Source organism: Phocoena sinus, chromosome 17 (genome assembly GCF_008692025.1).
Source record: "Phocoena sinus isolate mPhoSin1 chromosome 17, mPhoSin1.pri, whole genome shotgun sequence".
Taxonomy (NCBI): Eukaryota; Metazoa; Chordata; class Mammalia; order Artiodactyla; family Phocoenidae; genus Phocoena; species Phocoena sinus.
This window is the reverse complement of record NC_045779.1, coordinates 64863867-64886345: the sequence shown is the minus strand read 5'-3', so window position 1 is coordinate 64886345 and position 22479 is coordinate 64863867. Positions and strand designations below refer to the sequence as shown.

The window sequence follows — 22479 nt, the reverse complement described above, 5'->3', positions numbered from 1 at the left end:
TCCAAGTTCTGTGAGTCAAGTCCTAGGACCCTGTGATCTCAAGTGACCAGTATCCTTTTTCTCTCACTCCCAAGACATTAATTACTTGCCTGTGGTCCTGCTGCCTAGCCCAGTGTTCTGCCTAACAGAGGTGCTAGTTCACTAAAAAATATAATTTGAAATAAGTCAGCAGGTGATTTAAAAAAAAAAAAAAAGGCTAAATAGCCAGGTTCAAACACAAAGCAGATCCTCTGCAGTTAAACGTAGAGTGTACCTGTAAGAGAATCCCTAATATAGTAAAGACTCAGGCAGGACACAGTCATAATAGCTGCAGCTCCTTTTTATCTGCTCCATTATGTCCACTCACGATGAACACATTTCACCAGACGCAGCATGGTTCATTATGTGACTAGGGCTGTTCCTGACACTTCACTCCCTGCCTCCCTAACAAGAAAAGGTTGCCAAAACCAATATTGTACTGAAAAATGATTTGTTACCTTATCAACATTTTTTTGTTCACACCCTTGTCAATGACAGAACATTCCTTAACTACTTGACAGCCTATTTTATCCTTCATTACAATCTCTTAACACTTTTACGAAATGACTAAAACACTCTGAGCTTGTTTCCTTGCACTTGAGGATTTATGCCAACTGCTAATGATGTATAAAATGTGTAACTTTGGAAATAGAAATTATTAAAGTTATGCCTTTAAGCAAGTTAAAAAAGATTAGGAAATTAATATTTGGGGAGTATATTACAGTTTATAAAACACTTTCACTTTTCATTTTAAAATATCTGGTTTAATCCCTATACAACTCTGTGGGCTAGGAAGCATTATTATTATGATATGACCTACACTTTACAGAAATGTAAAATTCTATTGATTTGATCAAAAATACAAACTATTATTTGGTTGAGCCAGAATCTGAATGTATATTTTCTGATTCCAAATTCCAGGATCTTTCTATGGGTTGGACAGTCTCTGCCCTTAACATTGTTATCAATGGAGCTGATTAAATACATGACTTTAAAAAGTTATCAAGAAAAAGGGATTTCATGACTAATATTAACAAATACAAGGCAGATAACTCTGAAGGACAATTCTTGAATATAACAAAAATAGGAAAATATGATCGTTAAGGCTATCAAATTATGCATATGAATCGACAACATCTTTTTAGAACTATTAAGATGTGTACCGCATTCCACCTAAACTCTGTAAAGTGAGTAGATGCTAACTAGGTGCCAAAGACCAGAATGTAAGCTCCATAAGCACAGGGACTTGTCTATTTCCTTCACTGTTACATTCCCATCACACTCAATAAACACTGGTTGAACGAATGAATGTGAAGTACAACATGGAGTACAAAAATGAGGCTCTGAGATAGAGAATTATAGTTTCCATTCAAACCCAAGACACCAAGTACACTTTAATTTATTAGATAATTACTGAGTAATTTATATGTGCCTATGTCTACGCTGTGTATTTTTGGATCTTCCCTTTTAGACAACAAGCTACATGAGATCTGGAATTAGAAGTCAGATTTGTGTCCTCTACAATGCCTAGCTAAACAACCTTTGGTAGATCATTTTCAACCTTGATTGTACATCAGCATCGCCTGGAGGACTTAAAAAAAAATGCCTGGAGTCCCATCAGACACCAGCTAAATCTGTATCTTTGGCGGGTGGTGACTGAGCTCTAATTTTATTTTTAAGGTGCACAGCTGATACTGATATCCAGTGATGGGTAAGTGCCACTACTGCAAACTAATGGTCCTCAAAGTCTGGCTTAGTGGAGAATCACCTGGAGGGCTTGTTAAAATTCAGCCCCATCCCCAGAGTTCCCAATTCAGTAGCTCTTGAGTGCACCTGAAAATCTGTGTTTTTAATAAGTTTCCAGGTGATGTTGACGCTGCTGGTGTGGGAACAGACTTTGAGAACCACTGCCACAAACTATGATGATTCTTGAATGAATTAAAGGATAAATGTTCGAGATACATGAATAGAAAAACATGAACGTTATATGAAAAACTTAAATATAAAAAATGAACTTCATGCTCAATATCACTGGTCGTTAGAAAAACATAAATTAAATTTACAATGAGATAACATTACATACTTATTAGAATGGCTAAAATTAAAAACAAAACCAAAGTAACCCAAGTGCTGGTGAGGGTGCACAGCAGCTACAACTCTCATACACTGAGAGAGGAACGCAGGAGGGTATCATATTGGAAAACAGTCTGTCAGTTTCTTTTTTAAAGTTTCTACAACTTTATTAAGTGAGAGCTGAAGTCTAATGAAGATAAGATACAGTAAGTCATCCTTAGATACTTAAAATGTGTTAAAGTAAAATATATTGAGTGAACTTTCAGATACAATTGAAGAAATATTGTCAGTAATCTTTGTGTTAAAAAAAACCCTGGATATAGAGAGAGGTGTTGGGTGACTTTAGATTTACCAAGGTCACCATAGTATTTTTTCAAAAGGGGATGAAAAAAAAGTTGTGATATTAAATATTGCCAAATTTCACATCAGTCCCCAGGAAAATTCTACAAAGGACTGTGAAAAAGATGATTTAATAAATCACTTAAGAAGCTGATCATCAATATAAACAAACATACAGGCATAAGGAATAAATTCTCATGGACTAACGTAATAAGATAGGATTACTGACTAGATCAAAAGAAACTTACAAATACTGGGAAAGTATCTTAATTTTCAGTAATTCATGTAAGTATTGTAGGGGAGGAAAACTTTTCTTCTTCCCTTCTAGGTCCTTTGACTGGTCTAATAACTAAGTTGACATAAGACAGATTAGCAGGAGAAAAACAAATTTAATTTTGTATGTACAGAATCTATAAAAATAAGACTCAAAGAAGTCACCCAAGCAGGCAGCTTTTATACCTTTTAGACAAGGAAACAATAGATCTGTGAGAAAATGACAAGTAAAAGGGGTTTGGGCTTGGGGTAGCAAGTTAGTGAAGGAGTAACAAGGTGTTTTTACACAACTTTCTTGGCCCTAAATTCCCTATCTCTGGTGAGAAGGATGCCTTCTGCCTGTGGTATAGGGAGGGTACCCTTCAAGTGGGAGATTTATTTCCTGCTTCCAGGGAGGGGCAAAAGAAGTCAGCATGTCCACCTTCCCCTGGTTGTTTCTTAAGTAACTTTAATTTAAAATAATCAATGGAATATTACTCAGCCACAAAAAAAGAACAAAATAATGCCACCTGCAGCAACATGGATGGACCCAGACATCTTCATACTAAGTAAAGCAAGTCAGACAGAGAAAGACAAACATCATATAATACCACTCATATGAGGAATCTAATTTTTAAAAAGTGATACAAATGAACTTATTTACAAAACAGAAACAGTCTGTCCGTTTCTTATAAGTTAAATGCATACTCACCATAGAAGCCAGCAGTCCCATGCCTGGATATTTATCTAAGAGAAATTAAAACTTATATTCACATAAAAGCCTGTACGTGAATGCTTATAACGGCTTTATTCATAATGGCCCCAAGTTGGAAACCACTGAAATGTCCTTCAACTGATGACTGGATAGATGAACAGATGAACTATGGTACATCTATATGATGGAATACTACTCAGCAACGCAACGCAACAACAAACTGTGGACGAAACTCAAATGCATTCTGCTCGGTGAAAAAAAGCCACTTACAAGGCTACACCCTGTATGATTCCATGTATGCAACATTCTGGAAAAGTAAAAACTATATGGAGAAAAGGGAAAAAAAACAAAGAACAGTGGTTGCCAGGGGCTGGGCTGGGGTGGGTGTCAACTACAGATGGGTACACATTATATACTAATCTAACGACTATAACACGTCAATCTTCCAGCCTCAGGGACTAATAACTTGACAGGACAAGACAATTCTTTTCTTAAGCATTTTGTGCATCGTCCCCAGGACATTTACTCCTATTCTCGGTCGGGCTGCTTTCTGGGCACAGATGGCATCACACTCTCTCAAAATAATCCACCAGGAGAGAAACACCCATAGTTCACAGTCTGTTTAAACTTGCTGCTGACTCATTTCTCCCTTGATAAACTCAATCTTGCTTCCCTAATAACTTTAATTATAGTCATCTCTCATTCTAAAGCTTCCCAGTTTCCTCGGAGATGTATTTGTTATCCATGTGACCTCCTGACTGTGAGACACTGGGTAAATATGTCACCTCCAGGATTCAGTCTGCTAAAAACAGAACCTGCATTTTTCACACATTCCTCTCCCGCACGTGGATGTCTCAAAGATTAAAAGGGATGATGTATGTGCATGGGATTATTGCCGTTATGCTTGAAATACATTTCCTGGAATTTGTTCTAAACTTGTGGTGCAATAAATATCCTATTCCTCTCTCCCTAGGCACGGCAACTGTTCACACCGGAAATGGCATTCTTAGGCACTATTTACTGGGATCTGGAAAAGAAGGACTTAGTTTCAAGTCTCACTCTGTACCTTACTTTGTGACCTTGACCAAACCACTTGCCTTTTGAGTCACACTTCTTTATCTATAAAATGGGCTTCAGCTACTACGTGTTTCTCTAGGGGCTACCTTGAAGGCAATATCAAGCACATACAAAGTACTATATAATGCCTGAGATGATTCCTACTCTCTGATCTCTAAATGGAAGTGACTAAGCAAGAGATTCTCTCTCAGCTAGATGAAACAGATTCCATCAGTGTCATCAGAGGACATCAATGTAGATCTATAATCTGGGAGACCCAAACAAACTCTTCACTACTCAGGAGTCCTAGGTCACATCAATTTTTAGAGATGCGTGAAATGCTTGAGTTGAGAGAAGAGAAAAAACATGGAAGTGTTTTCAAGAGTTGGTGTGGTATATAAGGGAAAGAACATGAACTTTGGTGTCACCTAAACCTGGGTTTGAATTTCAGCACTTATGATCTAAGGGAAGTTATATTACCTCTCTTTGCATATTTTCTAATCTACAAAATGGTACAGTTCTCTTGTAGAGTTGTGAGAAATAAACAATAATGTATATAAAGTATGCAACTACCATACCCCTTGTGAGAAATAATAATGTATATAAAGTATGCAAATTCCATACCACTTCCATAGGTAGGCCCTCCAACAATGCCTGTACGTTATTCATTAATCCAACAAGCACTGATTAAATACCGTACGTAGTAGGCACTATACAAAACCTGGTTATTACTTCTAATATTACTATTTTCCAAAAGGACCAGGGAAAATCTAGAGTGAAGGCGGAGCAGATGGGCATCTTTATTGTTTATTACAATGCACACGTAGAAAAGCCAATTTTTCACTACCAAAGAGCTCCCTGATAGCTTAATGCCCTGACTAAAACTCTACCACAACAGAATCAATCTAATTTGAATTAATATTTTTCTTCACTAATTATTTATTTGGTACCTCAAATGTGCTTTAAGATGTAAAAATTCCTAGGAAATAACTTTATGAAACAGAAGAGAGAGGATAGTTACACCTCTTCCTAATACTCTCTCTCTACCCTTGGCATCTCCTGTCTTCTGGTTCCACTGTTTACTAGCTTTGTAACCTTGGGCATATCACTTAATCTCTCTGAAGCTGCTTCATCATTAAGACGGGAATGGTAGCACTTAGCTACCACTTACATAAGTAAAGACCTACAGGAAAGAGAAACCATATGGGGTGGGAAACACAAAGAAAGCAGAAGGGAGGAGAGAGCCACAAAAGAATCAGACTGAATGACTCAAAGAGGAAGAGGGAGAGAGGCAAATACACAGAGAATGAAACATCAGCATAGAGATAAATTTCACTCAAGGAGCATGAGTCCTTAGGCCAGCAATGCAATACAGCCTGAAAAAGTCAATCTCTGTTGTGAAACTTAAGACTTTTTAGCATTTCTCAGCAATTAATGGTCATCCAGCAAATGAATGGTGATGGTGTCGTCAACAACAAAGAAAAAAATGAAGATGAACTGAGGGCCACAGAGATGATAAAAATGTCTATAGAAGAGCCAGCGAACTTAAATTTGTATAAATTTACTTAAATGTTCTAAGCAATCACACTAAAAGTGAGCATCAATTCCTAAGCATTATGCTGCTATGGTATTAAAATCTATGTATTACTACATATACTATACATTTACACCAACATATCACTATAATGGGTTATAAGCACAAAGTCATGTATGTTGTCTTTTCTGAGTAATTTAAAAAATAAAGAATTTTCAAAGACAATAAAAGTTGTTAACCTTTGCTGCTGATTTTAGATCCCAACTCTATACATGCTAATTTTCTTCCTCTTCTTTTCTTCTTTGCTGATGACACAGTATTGAAGGGAAAAGACGTTTTATCATCAGACTACGTTAAATAGGTTCTGACCCTCTCTTCCTAGTTGAATAATTCTGTTCTGTAAATATTACCTGAGCCCTGATTAGATGAAGAACAAAAGAAACATAGAGATGTTTCTTGGGCTTGGGCTTTGGTTAACTGCCGGCCAGCAACACACGTTGTTTGGATAGACAGTTATGCTGTACAACAAAGAAATTTACAGGTTGAAGGGGATCAGGATTAAGTCAGGTTGATCAACACCTGGCGTAGTTTAAATGCATCCAACGGATTTCTAGGCACAACCCTTTTCCCTGTTGGCACCACCACCTTTGTTTCTTCCTCATCTCTTTCCTTCCAGGCTTCAAAACTCACACACAACTTCCCAATCTTCAAAGATGCTAATCTTCTCTATACCTCCACTGCTCACCTGCAAGTGGGTTAGGGACTCCCATACCTGGCCCCTCACCATAAAATCTCCACCTGCTTTTCAAGAGAATCCACTGGGTTTCTACTCCACATTCCCAAATGACGTCAAATACATATTCTGGCCTTACCTCTTGAAGTATGTTGAAGCAAAACCATCCCTTTCTCTGAAGAAATCATAATCTACTGTTAATTGGCCAAATTAAGGCTGATGTCCCTCGTTAAGTGCATAACAAGGCACTGAAAAATGGTATTATGAGAAGGCAAAATCAAAGATCACAAACTGAGTTTGCACAGTGTTTTTAAAATTTAGTAACTGAAAAATAATCAGCTAAGCTTCTGGGTTTTCCAAAAGAACCTGAAGATCTGGCAACACCGGGTCCACCCTCACTCATAGAAACAAGGGACTGGCACAGGTGGCAGGGGTCTCCTTTAAATACAGCCTAAGCTCTCAAGTATATGACAGTTCTCCTGAAGACTCTTGTGACTATCAAGGATCTGTGCTATATACATTCCATGTGCCTAGACCTCAAGGGATACAGCAGTAGGCAAAACACGGAAGTGCCTACCCAATGGAACTACACTGCGGCTTTGAATAGATGCTGAAGGAAGGGGTAAGCAACCCATAAGGAACAGTAAAGTAAAGGTATTCTATTGTTCCTAAGAACTCCCTATCTAACGGGTTCCTTGAGGTGAATCCTTTTGTGAAGTGAATGGCCACTCCCTATTTTATCAGTTTTGAGAGCTATAATGAGCATGTTTCAAGTGAAGGTACATAGTTATTTTGTGAACCCATATAATTACAAGATTACAGTGTAAATTCCTATGTCTGTATAGATATATCCGGATACAAATATCATTATCACTGAAATTGATTTCTGAGTTTCACTCATGGATTCAAATATCTCTGTATCTTATATTCTGCATATCTCCTATATGACCTAAATATACTGTTAAATTTGTGAACATCTTCAGATTAGCAAATTTGCATTAAAAAAGACATACTCTTACAACATTTTTTTTTTTTTTTTTTTTTTTTTGCGGTACGTGGGCCTCTCACTGTCGTGGCCTCTCCCATTGCGGAGCACAGGCTCCGGACGCGCAGGCTCAGCGGCCATGGCTCACGGGCCCAGCCGCTCCGCGGCACATGGGATCCTCCCGGACCGGGGCACAAACCCGTGTCCCCTGCATCGGCAGGCGGACTCTCAACCACTGCGCCACCAGGGAAGCCCGCTCTTATAACATTTAAAGGTACCATCAAAATTACATTTCATATTAATTTATTTTAATACTAAAGATCTCAGATTTACAGTAAACTCTATTATGAACACAAAGTGAAGCCCTTAAACTGTAAGGGTTTCTAAGTATGAATTATTGTCAAATGCCCTCAATTTCTGCCTTGATGACCTACACTAAAGCTTCTGATGCCTGCTAATCATACAATGGGTAAATGAATAAAGGACGCCAAAAAGATTACTTGATGACTTGAGAAAGTGTCTGTATAGAGGTGTCTGCACATTCTAATTAAGTTCTCCTGATGTTAAAATTGCAGGAGACCATGAGTTGTAATAGTGTAAACTGTTTAGGTAAAAGAGGCAAGGAAGAGAGAACATTATGTGAACACGTTGGTCAGATAAATGAAAATAATTTCATGTAACAAAGTCTGGTTCTGTCTGCCCTAAACCAAGTCATATTGTTTATTTTACAACTTGGGTTAGTAAGAACATGATTACCATTTAGGGAAGTAGTTTTCTGTGAAATTATTCCCTAGCTCATTTATCATCACCACCGCCAAGTACAAAAATTATCTTCAATCACAATCTCGATTTACATGACTCCAAGAATTAGAACTAAGAAAAATGGGTGGCATTGGTAGGGAGACCAGGCTACTTACTTATTAAGTGACTCAAACCCAGGGCTTCTGGCTGCTAAACTCATATTCTTTCCACTATGCTGTACTAGCTCTTTCTCAATAATAACTTAAGTCTAAAGTAAGCTTTCAGAGTTTGCAAAGATCTACTATCTCATTTAATCTTGGTAATAATCCTGTGGAGTTGGGGCAACATAGTATCTCTAATACAGAGGACACTGGGTACCCAGGGATAAAATACTTTATGCATAGAAGATGGACTGAATGCCTGGCAATATCCATAAGATGCAAATAACTACTAAAAAACCTTACTGTGTGCAACTGAAGTATGGGACCTTTAGAGTACGCATATTCTTAAATGAGTACAATGTATCTGTTACCCTGATATTCTAGGGATGGTAAATACCAGCTATCTGTAATGCTCCTCTTCTTTTCCACCGTAATCCTCCAGCACACTCTTTTCTGCTAGGCCCGAACCCAGCCTCAGAATCTTTTTGAACACACAGTTCCAGGCAGCCCCTATCAACTGACAACAGATAAAATCTGCATTCCTATTCTGACTCTCTCCATTAGGGCCCACATTATATAATATTGTGGAATATATAATATTCTATAACATCTTACGGAAAAACCCAAAGGAACTTTTTGGCCAACCCAATATTTGTTTTTGACATTTTGTCTTTGCCTTTGATTGAATATTTGTTTTCATGGCTCTCACATTATTTCACATTTGTATATATTGTCTTCTCCAGGTACCGGGACTCTACCTTATTTTGATCTCAGAGCACCAGCTGCAATGATTCATACACAGCAGGCACACAAGGTGTTCTGAATATACCTGAGACAAATGCATGGTATTTATGAAAAAAATCTGAAGTTAAAACAACAACAACAAAACAACAACAACAACAAAAACCTTCCCTTGTTTCTGATTTTAATTTAGGCCAGGAGTTGGTAAACTTTTTCAGTGAAGAGCCAGATAGTAAATATAAGTTTCGTGGGCCAAGTGGTCTCTGATGTAACAGCTCGCCTCTGCCATTATAGTGTAAAGCACCCACAGACAACATGTAAATGAATGAGTGTGTCTACATTCCAACAAAAATTTATTTATGAACACTGAAATCTGAATTTTATATAATTTTCACATGTCACATATTATTCTTCTCTTGACATTTTCCCCCAACAATTAAAACATATTAAAAAAAAAAACATTCTTAGCTATCAGGCCATAGAAAAAGAGGGGGTAGGCTGGATTTGGCCGATGGGCCATAATTTACTGATCCCTGGCCTAAATCTGTGGTTTTCAAAGTGAGAACTTCAAGTGGTCTGCAAGATCCTTTCAGCAAGTCCAACCACCTGTATGTGAAGCCAGATTTTCTTTGTATGCTTCAACCAAAACAGTGTACAACAGACTGACTGCAGGAGCAAATACGAGGATCCAGCTGCCTTCCATTAAGCCAGAAACTGAAGAGATTTGCAAAAATGGAAAACAATGCCAATCTTCTCACTAATTTTTCTTTGTTTGGAAAATATATGAACGTTAGTCATAATGTTCTTTGTATTAACATGTAATGGGCATATGATTGATTTTTTGAAGTGGATTAATATTTTTTAAATTCCTCAGTTTTGATTTCGAATTAGACGTCAACAGCTATAACCCATGGAAACAAAAGCTGTCTGGGGGGCCCTCAGTAAACTGGCAGATGTAAGGGGATCTTGAGACCAGAGAGTCTGAGAACCGGCTGCTGAGCTAGAGTGGGGTGAACGGATTCCTGCCGGCAGGGCCGCTTAGGCCGAGTGGGAGCTCGTCCTTAGGTCAGGGCACCTGGCAGACGGCCTCATTTCAATCTCCTTCTCGACTTCCCCCACCTGAGTTTCCTGGCATTTCTTTCATTAAATCCTGATTTGGTAAAATTTAATCCCATAAAATTTATGTCCTCGTAGAATAAATCTGGTGAAAATGTGGGGTGATTTTCATGAAAGAACTCTTCTGCTATGTGCAGACCATAAAAACGCTTCAGCCTTTGTCAAAATAGACAACTAGATGCAAGTATCTCTCCCTGGCTTGTCTTTTCCAATCTTTAAAAAAAAAAAAAAAATTACTATTCTAATTCTTTGCCTTCAGAACATCTCTCAAAATAAACAGATTCACTGGCCTCTTTATAAATCACAGTCCCTTTGACTTGGCTCCACAAAAACTGTAGGAGCCCCGTGCTAATCAGCATCCTCACTGGCATTAAATCTAAAGAAAGGAAATCCAGTAGGCATGGTGCAAGTTTAATTGATAGCGTTAATAATAATGCACAAAAAAGTCACATTTTGCAAGTAAAGTATATGCATCTTATAGGGCATCTTAAGAGAGTCTTAATATTTTGCTTGTTCTACCATTTGAGACTTTTTAAAAGACTACTTTAGAAGAAATAAAAGGGAAAGCTGTCTTAATTCTAGTGTTATCATATGTAAGGAAACCTTACATAAGGGAGCTCTTCTTTCAATATAAGTTTACTTTGTCGGAAGTTTTAACTGTCTAGACAAATGATGTATATACTGCTGGCCTGGGGAAACCTCTCCCTCACCCCCAATTTTAGAGAGAATTAAAGAAACAGTAACTATAATTCCAATAATAATCACTTTGTTGAATTATATATCCTTAATTATAAAGTGTTTTCACGTGAGCATATGATTCTAAAGATCTTTATAGTTTTCTCTTATGGAATAGTAACTTTGTAAACAATAACAAAGTGGGAAGAAATTTCTATTTTTGGGTATTTGTCCTTTAATCTGTATTATAAAACATCTAAAAAAATCAAGAATTATGATCAGATGGTTGCTAAATCTGCCATAATTTGTGATTACTGGCTCCAAGTAGAAAAATAAAATACATTTGGCTATTTTGACCAAGACCAAAACTTCAATTCCCTAGCATCTTAAGACCAGAAAGGCACTAACAAATTATTACCTGTTTGGGGGATTATTACCCATTTGGGGGAACAGTGCAAATTATATTAGGGAGATTTTGGTAGCTGTGTTGTTCAATGAAGAACAAAAAAACGGATTTAAAATGTGGGAAAAAGTGCTTACTGTTTAAATCTACAGTAAAAGCAAAAGTCTCATCATGATTGCAAAACATTCCAAATTGTGAAACTTAAGTTATCTGTAAAATAGACAAAAGTAAAGCAGCTTCCTCAGTCATTTTTTGAGATCTCAGCATCAATTTAAAGAAAATGCTTATATTTAAAAGAAAGCCTATTTCAAAATATGAATTCCTATACTAAGTACAAATATGAACACGAAGTAAACTTATATCTTATATCATGCATTCCTGTTCCATGTGTATGCACAAATGAAGGTGACATGAAACTAAAGTTTTTAAAAAAACTTTATTTGCCTCAATTCTTTAAGGAATAAAAGAGCCTCAAACCTAAAAGAAAGAACAACAGTTGATGCTAATGTAAAAACAGTAAAATTACATAAAATTGTTACGTGGACTATATGGAAAAAGAGGGGGGGAGAAAAGGACATATGTACTTCACTGTACAGAAAACATATATTTCTGCCAACACTGCCTACAAGATTTTTTGGGTACAACTAATAATTTTTTCCACTCTCATTTTTAAATCAAAATTATGTTCATTAAAAACCTGAGTATAATAAAGTTTCTTAGGAAGGCAACAAATCTAAAGCTCACGTGGAATTTATACTACCACCAAGATAGAGGGACCAGGAGAATTCTGGTCTCATATTTGAGAAGACACTGCTCTTGCTACTCTAAAACAGCAAAACTAGAATCAAGGTATGGTTGTTTTAAAGCTTGGCACAGCAGTTTAAAATGTGAAAAAACACCACCGTTATTTTAATAAAATAGCTTTCAGTTTTATCTTCCCAATTCCCCTCCCCAGCAGTAACAGTGTAACTTTCTCTACCTGCTGGGGAGTTTTCTTAGCACTTTGTGGAAACTGTTGGTTTTCAGAAATGGACAGGCTGATGTGAACCAAAGTTAGACCAAATACAGAATTGCAACAACAATACAAAAGCAATTTAGAAAGAGGATCAAGCCAAGCAGATAAGCGAACTCTATAAAATCAGATTTCTGGGACTGTTCATCCAGTCAGTTCCCTAATTTCAAAAAGCCAAACCAAAGCAAAGCATGCTGACTTACATTGCTTCTTTAGTTCTTTCAGCTGTTGTTTAAATTGTGCAAATTTCTCATTATTTTGAAAGTCTGCGTCAGAATTCTTATTCTGTAAAGCCAAAAACTTCTTCTCCACTAATAATTTTAGATCGGGTATTTTTTCTGGACGCTCTTCTTTTACCTGAGGAAGACAATAAAATTACTTTAGTTAAAAGTTAACAATGACACAGTCTTGTAACAGTATTTTTCTCTCATTTCGTTCAAATAAAAGTACAATGAGGTAGAAAACAGAATTCCCCCCAACAGAGAACCAGAAACGCTGGGACTTGTTCCAGGACAGACTGCTAGTGAACAGCAGAGGGAATCATTCATCCCATCCCGTAGTTTCCTTTCTTAAGCTATGCCTTCAATTGCCCTGCTAGCTTGCTGCGTCCAGACAACTGCTGGGGAAAAATTTCACACCAGTGCAACTGTGTCCTCCACCTTCACCAGAACTTGAACATGATGGCTCCTTCCTTTTACTTAGGTCTGTTCAGTCCCCTCTCCTTCCTCCCGAGGGCTCATTCCATCCTTCATTCTCTTCAGCACTCCTCTTCTCTGGCCCCTGGTCCCAGCAGGTGAGTGTGGCTCCTACTTCACAAAACAGGTAAGATTTCAACCTTAAACTTCCACCACCTGCTGCCACAAGGAAAAAGTGCCCCTATTCTGTTCAAGGCTAAACTCTCAATCTTTATTCTTTTTTACCCTTCACAATATTTTATTATAAATTTTTCAAACAGGCAAAAACGTGGAAAGAATTGTGCTTTACCATTCAAAGTCAAAAGACTATCTGCAAGTCCTCTGCTTCGATTAGCTTTTGTCATGGAGGAAAGAATTAGATAATCTTCTTTTGTTCAATTGGTATGCATTTTAATCAGCTGAATCGAAAATGAAAATTAAGCACGAAACCAAAATGCCTAAATCCATATTTAAAGTACAGAGTGTAGGAACTGACTGTCTACTCATCGTACTGATGAAACTCAACCAGTGCTGGATCCACCATCAAAGAGAGGTGTGAAAAAACATGGAGAGGCCTTAATGACAAGTTATACGTAATTAAAAATCTAAACCAAGTCCTGTAAGCCTAAAAAACCAATAAAGCTCAGTTTGGCTAGAGAAGGTAGAAATAATGCCTTATATCTCAAGAATAAGAGCTATTATACGCGGTAACTGGCTATCCTCTGCCTCTACACTGGACAGAACAAGTTCAAGATAGCAGCATGAAGAGGTCAGAGTAGATAGATACAGAAAATAAATTATGAGTTTTTAGAAAAGAATTATGGGCTCTCTTTCTGGATTTATATAACAAAGTCAACTCACATCCACCTGAGATGTTAAGGGGGACATCACAGGCAGGCATACAGGTGAACCTTCTCAAGGTCTTCGATCAGTATGAAATTATTATTTAAGCTGCAACGGTCAGAGAAGATCTGATCTGAGCAGATTATCAACAAATGCAGATGTTCTCTTCCAACAAAGTCTCTAACCCACTCAGCATACTTCATTTCCTTCGTTCAACTACACCACAGCTGAGGAGCTGGGCAGAAGAGTGCGGGGTTGAGGGATGGAGAGGGTAGGCATTTTGAGGATGAAAACACAGCAACCTGAAGTATGACTAGGAAAACCTGAACACACCAAATTTAGCGATTCAGAGTACTTTCTCCCCCCACAGCAGAACCTCAAGAGAACTGCTCTAAAGCACATAAAATTCACCGCGGCAAATATCTTCTCTGGAAACTTGATGCTGCAGTTGGCATAGCTATCCATTGCAAAGAGAACTTACTGTACTCTAGCTATCAAAATGAGAGCCTGGAAAATACTAAGCTCACTACCTGTTTAAATCAATGCAATAAATGGGGATTAAGCTATATTTTTAATGGTTTCCTGCTTCGTTTGTATCTTCAAGATAAACAGATACATAATCCCAAAAGGGGAAAGAAAAAAGCCATTCTTTGAGTAGTTAGTTGATCATAAGTGTTACCTAGTCTGGAAAAGGTAAGGATGGCCCTCTTCTCCTAGGACAAATGTAAAATACCTCAAAGAAATTTGAGATGGCAGGAGAGGATCTATTAGATCCTCAGTCCATCGCTTTCCTACGGATAAAGTTCCTAGATACGAGACACAAAACCTCAGTTTTAAGTCACTGGGTGTATTAGTTTGGTAGGGCTGTCATAACAAAGTACCACAGACCAGGTGACTTAGACAACAGAAATTTATTTTCTCATAGTTCTGGAGGCTAGAAATCTGAGACCAAGGTGACAGCAGGGTTGGCTTCTTCTGAGGTTTCTTTCCTTGGCTTGCAGATGGCCAGCTTCTCCCTGTGACACGGTCTTCCCTCTGTATGTGTCTGTATCCAAATATTCTCTTCTTAAAAGGACCAGTCATTGTATTAAAATGAGACACCCCCATGACCTCATTTTAACTTTCATTATCTCTTTAAAGACCCTATGTCCAAACACATCCTGAGATACTAAGGGTTAGGACTTCAACATAATGAATGTTGGAGGAACACAGTTCAGTTCATACACTGGGCTAAAGAATTTTGAAAACAGAACTTTTAAAATAGCTTATAACATCTTATGGAAAAACCCAAATGAACTGTTTGGCCAACCCAACAGATTGTTAATCTTTACACCATTATAATTTTTAAATGATAGACACTACTGAGAAGTAAACTTATTGGACACCATACTTAGAGAAAGAATTTAATACTGCCCTGGGGAGAGAAAAGGTCATGTTTTTAAGTACTACCTACTTACCCAGTGAGTGCCCTCTCCGGGCAGCTAAGCTTTGTAGCTAAACAGGAGAGAGGACCAGAAAAGTTGGTTGGGAGTAGGGTGGTGAATAGCTTTGAGAGCCAGGCTATGCACATGAGGCTTGACCTGATAGGCAGCAGGGAAAGACACTAAAATATTCTAAGGAATAAAGTAATAATACCATGAGAAATTTCTTTCTTTCTTTTTTTTAATGACGGCTGTAGTTAAAGCACAGAGGATGCACTAAGATAGGAAGGGAGAAAGAAGTTATTGGACTATGTTAACTAATGGTAGAGGGGCGGGCAACTTGACCAAACTGTAACACTATTTTTGAAGCAGAATCGCTGAGTCATTTTGTGAGAGGAAGATAAGAAACTGATAATGACCTCAAGATTTTTAACATTTAATATGGGCAACTAATTAAATTTAAAATGAGAGCATGTGAAAAAAGAGAAGAGAAATGCAAAAGGACCTCTTAAGGAAAAAAAAAAAAGAGCAAAGAAGAAAACCAGGAGTAAGGCATGCCAAGAAGAAAGGAAAAGAGAAAATTCCTTAAGAGATGCTTGTCCTTTGGAAAAAATGATGCAAGAGAGCTTAAGTAAGATAAGGGCTAAAAAAGAAACCACTGGATTTAATTACCAGGTACTTGGTACACTGCACTGGAACTATTTATCTGTTTCAACCTACTAGCTTGCAAAGCTTCTCTCGGGCAAGGATTATTTCACTGGTGCCCAGTGTACTATCTGTTGTACAGTAGGTGCTCAAATGACCTTGATGAACTAGTGAATTACAGGGACACCAAATTCTACTGTAGTGACATGAGAAGAGGGACTAACAGAGTTCCGTGTGAGCAAGTGAACAAAGTCTGGCAGCAAAGGAAGGAGAAAGAGATGGGAAGCAGATTGTGGGAAAGAGACAGCAAAAGACACTTGTTTATTTGTACAGAGGTCAACAGTAGCTTGGAGTGAAGCTGACATGATGGAGGAGAAAGAACATGGACCTCAGGATCAGGCAGGTCTGGGTCCCTAAGTTGTGGATTTGGGGACAGTCCTTCTAGGCCTTGGGTTTCTCTCACTTCATTAGGAATCAGGAACACCCGTGTCAGTGCCATGGAGACTTAATTACACCATGTTTGTGTTTAACTCGGTACACAGTAGACATTAAATTTTCTTACTCTTTCCTTCCAACTTTAGCACAGAGCTTTCAACGTGTTTGTGGACTGAGAAGCAGCCAGTGCGGAAACACAAATCAGAAACACTAAGAGAAAGCAAGTAACAGATTTCATTTGAGAAAATCCTTCAAGTACTAGGGCAAAAACTAGAGAGGGGAGAAGACCAGCTGCGAAAGCACAACAATAGTCTTTACCAGAGCTCATAAATGCCCACAAGGCTGGACACGCAAGGATCTGAGGAAACCCCCAAGAAGTGTAGGACAACAGGCAATGGTGAGGACCGTGTCAAAGTAGCCGGCAACAGCCCCAGGTGAGAGGAAGCCGCTGCACAGCTCCGGGTGACTGCTGCCACGTGAGAGAGCAAGCCCAGGTTTCTAAAGAAAAGTTACAAATCTAGATTTCTGTGACACCTATTTTTTTTTTTTTTTTTTTTGGTCTCTAAAACAATGTATAGTCCAAACAATACATCAGCCTGAAGCCAGGAGTTTGAAACCTCTGTTTAGCGCAAACAGGATATTTTGCACATAAAAAGCAAAGTACTATTGTGATCCGCAATCTTTGGAGGTTTAGTGCAATTCCCAGACTTCTACTTTAGGAATGAAATATGGTCCTTTCAAATAGGACAGAGAAGGATGGGTGTGGGGAAGAAAGGGGAAAGTAAAGGATTCCATTCTGACATGCTAATCCCAAGTATTAATGAATAACTTGGGCTCTAGACTTGAGATTAAAAATTAGGCTCTTTGCTAACTGAATGACCTTAGAAAAGTTACTAAATGCATCTAACCTTAATTTCCTCACTTGTAGATAGAAAGTAATGACAGTATTTCCCTCACAGTGTTGTGGAGAGGAATAGATGGGATGAAACAATACAGCACTGATGAGCTATCATCTGTCACAGAGAACAGTCAATGAGGAGTAAGTGTTATTGTTGTGTTTATAATTATATATATCTCCAGGGTGGCTGGATATCCAGGCCCGCAGCTCTGTGGACTGACATGAACACCCACGTGGAGAAATCAGGGTATGGATTTTAATGGAAACCATGGAAATGAATGGGATTACCAAGGAGATGAAATAAACAGAAACAAAAAAAAAAGAAGTAAGGAGAGAACTCTGGAGAATACCACATGTATGGGATAGCTAGAAGAGTCTAGAAAGAAAAAGTGTAAGAGTTAAGAAGACAACCAAAAGAAAGTGTCCCAAAAGTCTAGGACATTTCAAGATCTGTCCAATGCTGCACTGAAGTCAAGCTAAATAAGGATTGAGAAGTGTCCGCTGGACTCTATGATTGGCTCACTGAGGACTTTAGCAAGAGCCCAGATGCACACGCACAAAGTGCTGACTCCAAAATATGCAGATTTTTGTTGAATGAATTGTTTCAAAAACATGGAGCAGTGATAGGACAGAACACACAGATCGCCAAATGTGCCAGAGACTTTCCAACTAACTGCTCAGTTTGAGCTCACAATCACTGTGAATGTTTAGCTGCATTTAACTGGAACCCAATACTCCTGTGACTGCAGTATTTCTCTGACGTCAGCAAAGGAAGGCAAACCACAGAGCTGACTGTAACAATGAAGTCAGACCTCTGGTGGCTCTGTCCCTATGAACAGAGGCTCAATGTTTTAGGAAAAGAAATAATGGTAGGAACCAATGGCAAACTTGGTCCTTACCCATACTGAAACTATGTATTGTTTTCAACATGCTTTAAAATAAAATTTTTAATATTTATATGATGGTAATACACTTCATTTCTTTCAAACAATACTGTACACATATGCAATTACTCAAAGTGTATTATTTTATTGCCACAGGGCAAAGTCAAGGTCTCCTCCTCCAGTTGTCATTATTGCCTGATAGCTATTATTTCACTGGGAGGGGAGATCACAGGAGCTAAGGATATTAAATGGGCTGAGTCATTCATACACTTTTGAAATCATGTGAGAATCTAGTATAAAATTAGTCACTCTTGCAACTGAACCAAGACTCAGATGGATTTACTCTCTCCAGAACAGCCACTGTTAGATGTTTAGCTCCCAAAATAACATATACCTGATGATTTACATTTTGGAAATCACACAGCCTTTAGAAGTTTATTATAGGTACATAAAAGAGATAAGCACTATGCTTCGTACGTTAAGTATTCCAAGTTCTAATTCATAGTCAGCCTGATCTAAGGCTATCCAGAGAGAATTGCCTCAACTGGTCCTAGAACATTCATTCAACAAACATTTAGAGCCCCAACTGGGTACCAGGCATTATGCTAAGCACTGAGACATTTATGGAGGTTGGCCCACACTTACGACACACCACCAACCCAACTGGTCATGCACAGGGTAAATTTATATAGGCCAACACTGTCTCCACCTTTATATAGCAAAAAAGCTTGGAAAAGTTTTCAATGAAAGACATGTCCAGGCTAAGAATCATTATGCTTTCACTGACTATAACCTAATTGCAATGGAGACACATCATATTTTCTACAGAGTTTACTACACTGCCTTTGCCCTGTTTAAAAAAAAAAAAAAAACATGTATCACACACACTAATGATGACCAGCATGGGTTACACCCTTCATCTCATGCCCGTCTCTGCTGTCCGTTGCACAATCTGCACTGAACTCTGCTGGACCCAGTTATTTGTAGTTGAGTGAGTTTCCTAGTGCCATTATATAGTTTGACTTCTGACAAAAACACCAAAGAGGGAACACTTCCTCGTTGAACATTATGACACACTGAATGCACTTCTCAGTTTGCCAAGGTGTTGTAATACACCATTACTGGGCAGCGGCCAACCAGACATGGAAACATCTTTCCTCTTTCAAGCCTTTCAGAAAAAAATGGAAAACGAATAAACTTAAACCTGTGAGAAAGTGCCATTGGTCTAGTTCTAAGGGACCAGTCCTATTGGAATAGACAGTTGTCTAACAGATGGCAGTTGAATGAGGCAACCTGCCATCTATGTGCATCTGTTACTAAACATTTATGCTGTTGAAAATTACTCCAATAATTTCTCATGGCACCAATCCCACTATAAGATTATGAACAACAGGAGTCGCATATTTATACAGTACAGTAACAGGATTCCCATATTGGTGGTGGGGGGGGTGTGGGCTGGGGGCAAAGGAACCAAACTTCTGATTTGTCTCTCTGGGCTTTGTTGCTGTTGTTGTTTGCTTTCTTTCTTTCTTTCTTTCTTTCTTTCCTTCTCTGGGCAGAATTCATAGAAATATGCATTATTTATTTATTTATTCATTTATTCATCCATTTAATAAATATTTACCAAATGCCTACCACATGCAGGCATTGTGCTAGGCATTGGAGATTCAATAGTAAACAGCCTAACCTGGTCCCTGTTGGTCTCATGGGGTTTGGGGTATAGTGGGGTAAAACAGTACTATTCAAAGAGTCAAACAAATACACTATCACCAGCTGTGAGAAGTGCTGTGAAGGAAACGTATTAGATGGTAGGAGAGCATGTAACCACAGAAATATAGAGGACATCATTTCATAGGCAATCTTTTTAGGCACTGCTCCATTTAAACACAGGTCATGCTGAGGGGAGGGTGAGATGAGGATTTTTTACTGTTGTTATTAACAAGCACTTTGCAATTGCACAAAATCTTTCATCTGAGTGGTTCAAAGCCTTATATACCCAAGTGTCATTATCCCAATTTGACAGATGTGAGGAACGGGCAGCTCACAGGTTAAGCATCTTGCCCAAGGTCATACTGAGTCAGTGACAGATGGCTGCAACTAATTCAAACCCCCTTTCTTTCTTTTTTTCCCTGGGGACTTGCACATTTGGGACCTGTCTAGAGTGGGGGGAGCGAGGGAGGGGGAGGGGCAGAGGACTGTTTGAAGAGAATGAAAGAATGAATAGGGGCAGTCAAGCTCTAAGCGGGGGCCCTGAATTAGCTAACTGATTTTACCACATTTCCTTACAAACAATAGTGCAGTCACAGGGGACTGGTTCCAGGAGACCCCACATATACCAAGATCTAAGGATGCTCAAGTCCCTTAGATAAAATGGCACAGTATGGTCGGTCCTCCCATTTTGCAGGTTTCCTTTCCGCAGATTTAACCAACTGCAGATGGAAATTTTGATCCACGGTTGATTGGATCCAGGTTGCGAAACCAGTGAATACAGAGAACCAACTGTGTATTTATTGAAAAAGATCTGTGTGTAAGTGGACTCTTGCATTTCCAACCCCTGCTGTTCAAAGGTCAGCTGTACATTTCCTGAATGCTTACTATGACTGGCACCTGCTAAGCTTGACATCATCATCTCAGTTGATAATCCCAACACCCCTTGGAAGTTTGTTAGAAATTGTGTTAGAAACCCCCTTTCAACTTAACTTTGCTTTGCATGTGCCTCCAAGTACCAACTCAGAATGAACTTTTATACCTCATCTTAATTTTATGAAAACATACTTGACTTCAGGCAGATATCCTCAACCTTCAGTGGTCATTTGTTAGCTCTCACATGAAAAGACACTTATTCTGAATTTGGAATTGCCTTTCCTGTCCACCAAGCCTCTGTCATCTACAGAATTACTCAATGCCTTATTTATCATTATGGTATCTCACTCAAGATTTGAGAATAAAAAGTACAGCAATGGGTTGATGCTAATGGGATATATTGGTCTCACCAAGTACCCCATTATCCAGAAAGATGATCTCCTAAAATGCTAAATCATCTACTGAAGATTCAGTTCCAGTGCTGCCTGGGAGACAGCGCCTCATGAGGTTAATGTCCCACAGGATGCCTGTAACCAGTGAATAATATGTGACATTGTTTCTCTGATAGTCAGGACACATGGACCTAGGAACCAAGGGATGAAAGTAGAATGAGTTGTAAATCTTCTCCCCCTCATCACACCTAATGACCAACTTGCATTTTTTCTCCCATGGCTGCAACTCGAGTTCTGCTGGTCTAATAGTCTTAGTACTCAAGAGAAGAATGATTTCACCAAGGGACTCAACAATGCCTTCACTGATTTGGAAACTTAAACAGCAACCTAGCAATTTTGAGCTTCTCATGACACTGACTAGACAGACAAAAAGTGAGGTTACAGAACTGGTTGGGGCACTGAATCTGAATTATCAAGGGTAAACAGGACTGCTGCTACAGAGTGAGGAAAAGGAGGTGTGCATCTGGAACCTGGACTGTCTCCTGGTTTTGCCACGTCTAGTGGTAAAAAATAATGAAAGTCCGTAACAACTCCATACAGGTAGAACCATCAAGAACACAGATATCCCAGGAAACAAAGCCTAGGTGTTATAGCCAGATAAAAACCTACCTCATTCAGGAGTTGGTTGACGGTGAACATGAAATGGGTATTGGAGAAGGGAGTTAAAATGCCAACTACGGCTCAGGACCAATAGGAAAAGCTAAGTATCCCGTCATATTTCTTCCTTGGTCTGACATGTACATATTTATGTTTTTAACTAATTTCTCCCTTTCCTTTCCTCCTAACATTTTATAAAAAGTAAGCTGGTGGCTCACTAGTTACAGAGTACCATAATGGAACAGTATGGACATAAAGGAGTAAGTGTGGCCCAAATATCCTAGACTTGGAAACAGTAACTTAAGACGTCATATCTTTCCCCCTTTGGGGGGAAGACAGAGCATATTTTTCACTTTTATGAGAGAGGGCTGCAATATGTTAGTAGGAAGCATTTTCTTGTTGCACGGTTTGCAAGATTAATAAGTCTGGAAGGAAATCGTATACAGAGGCTGAGCAGCCATACTGGTCTAGAATCTTTTGAACCTTTCCTCTG

The 22479-nt window shown here is 38.6% G+C and overlaps 1 protein-coding gene across 3 annotated transcripts in view; it reads right to left on the bottom strand.

Annotated features, from left to right (window-relative positions):
- The window catches only part of NSMCE2 (NSE2 (MMS21) homolog, SMC5-SMC6 complex SUMO ligase), a 223892-nt gene that overhangs the window by 134628 nt on the left and 66785 nt on the right, over positions 1-22479 (bottom strand). For all 3 annotated transcript variants that reach the window (XR_004346450.1, XM_032609945.1, XM_032609944.1), the window contains exon 4: positions 12758-12911. Coding sequence is in view for 2 of the 3 variants with exons in the window: in XM_032609945.1 (XP_032465836.1) it covers positions 12758-12911 (154 nt within the window). In the remaining variant the exon portion in view is untranslated. The remainder of the gene's footprint in view (positions 1-12757; positions 12912-22479) is intronic.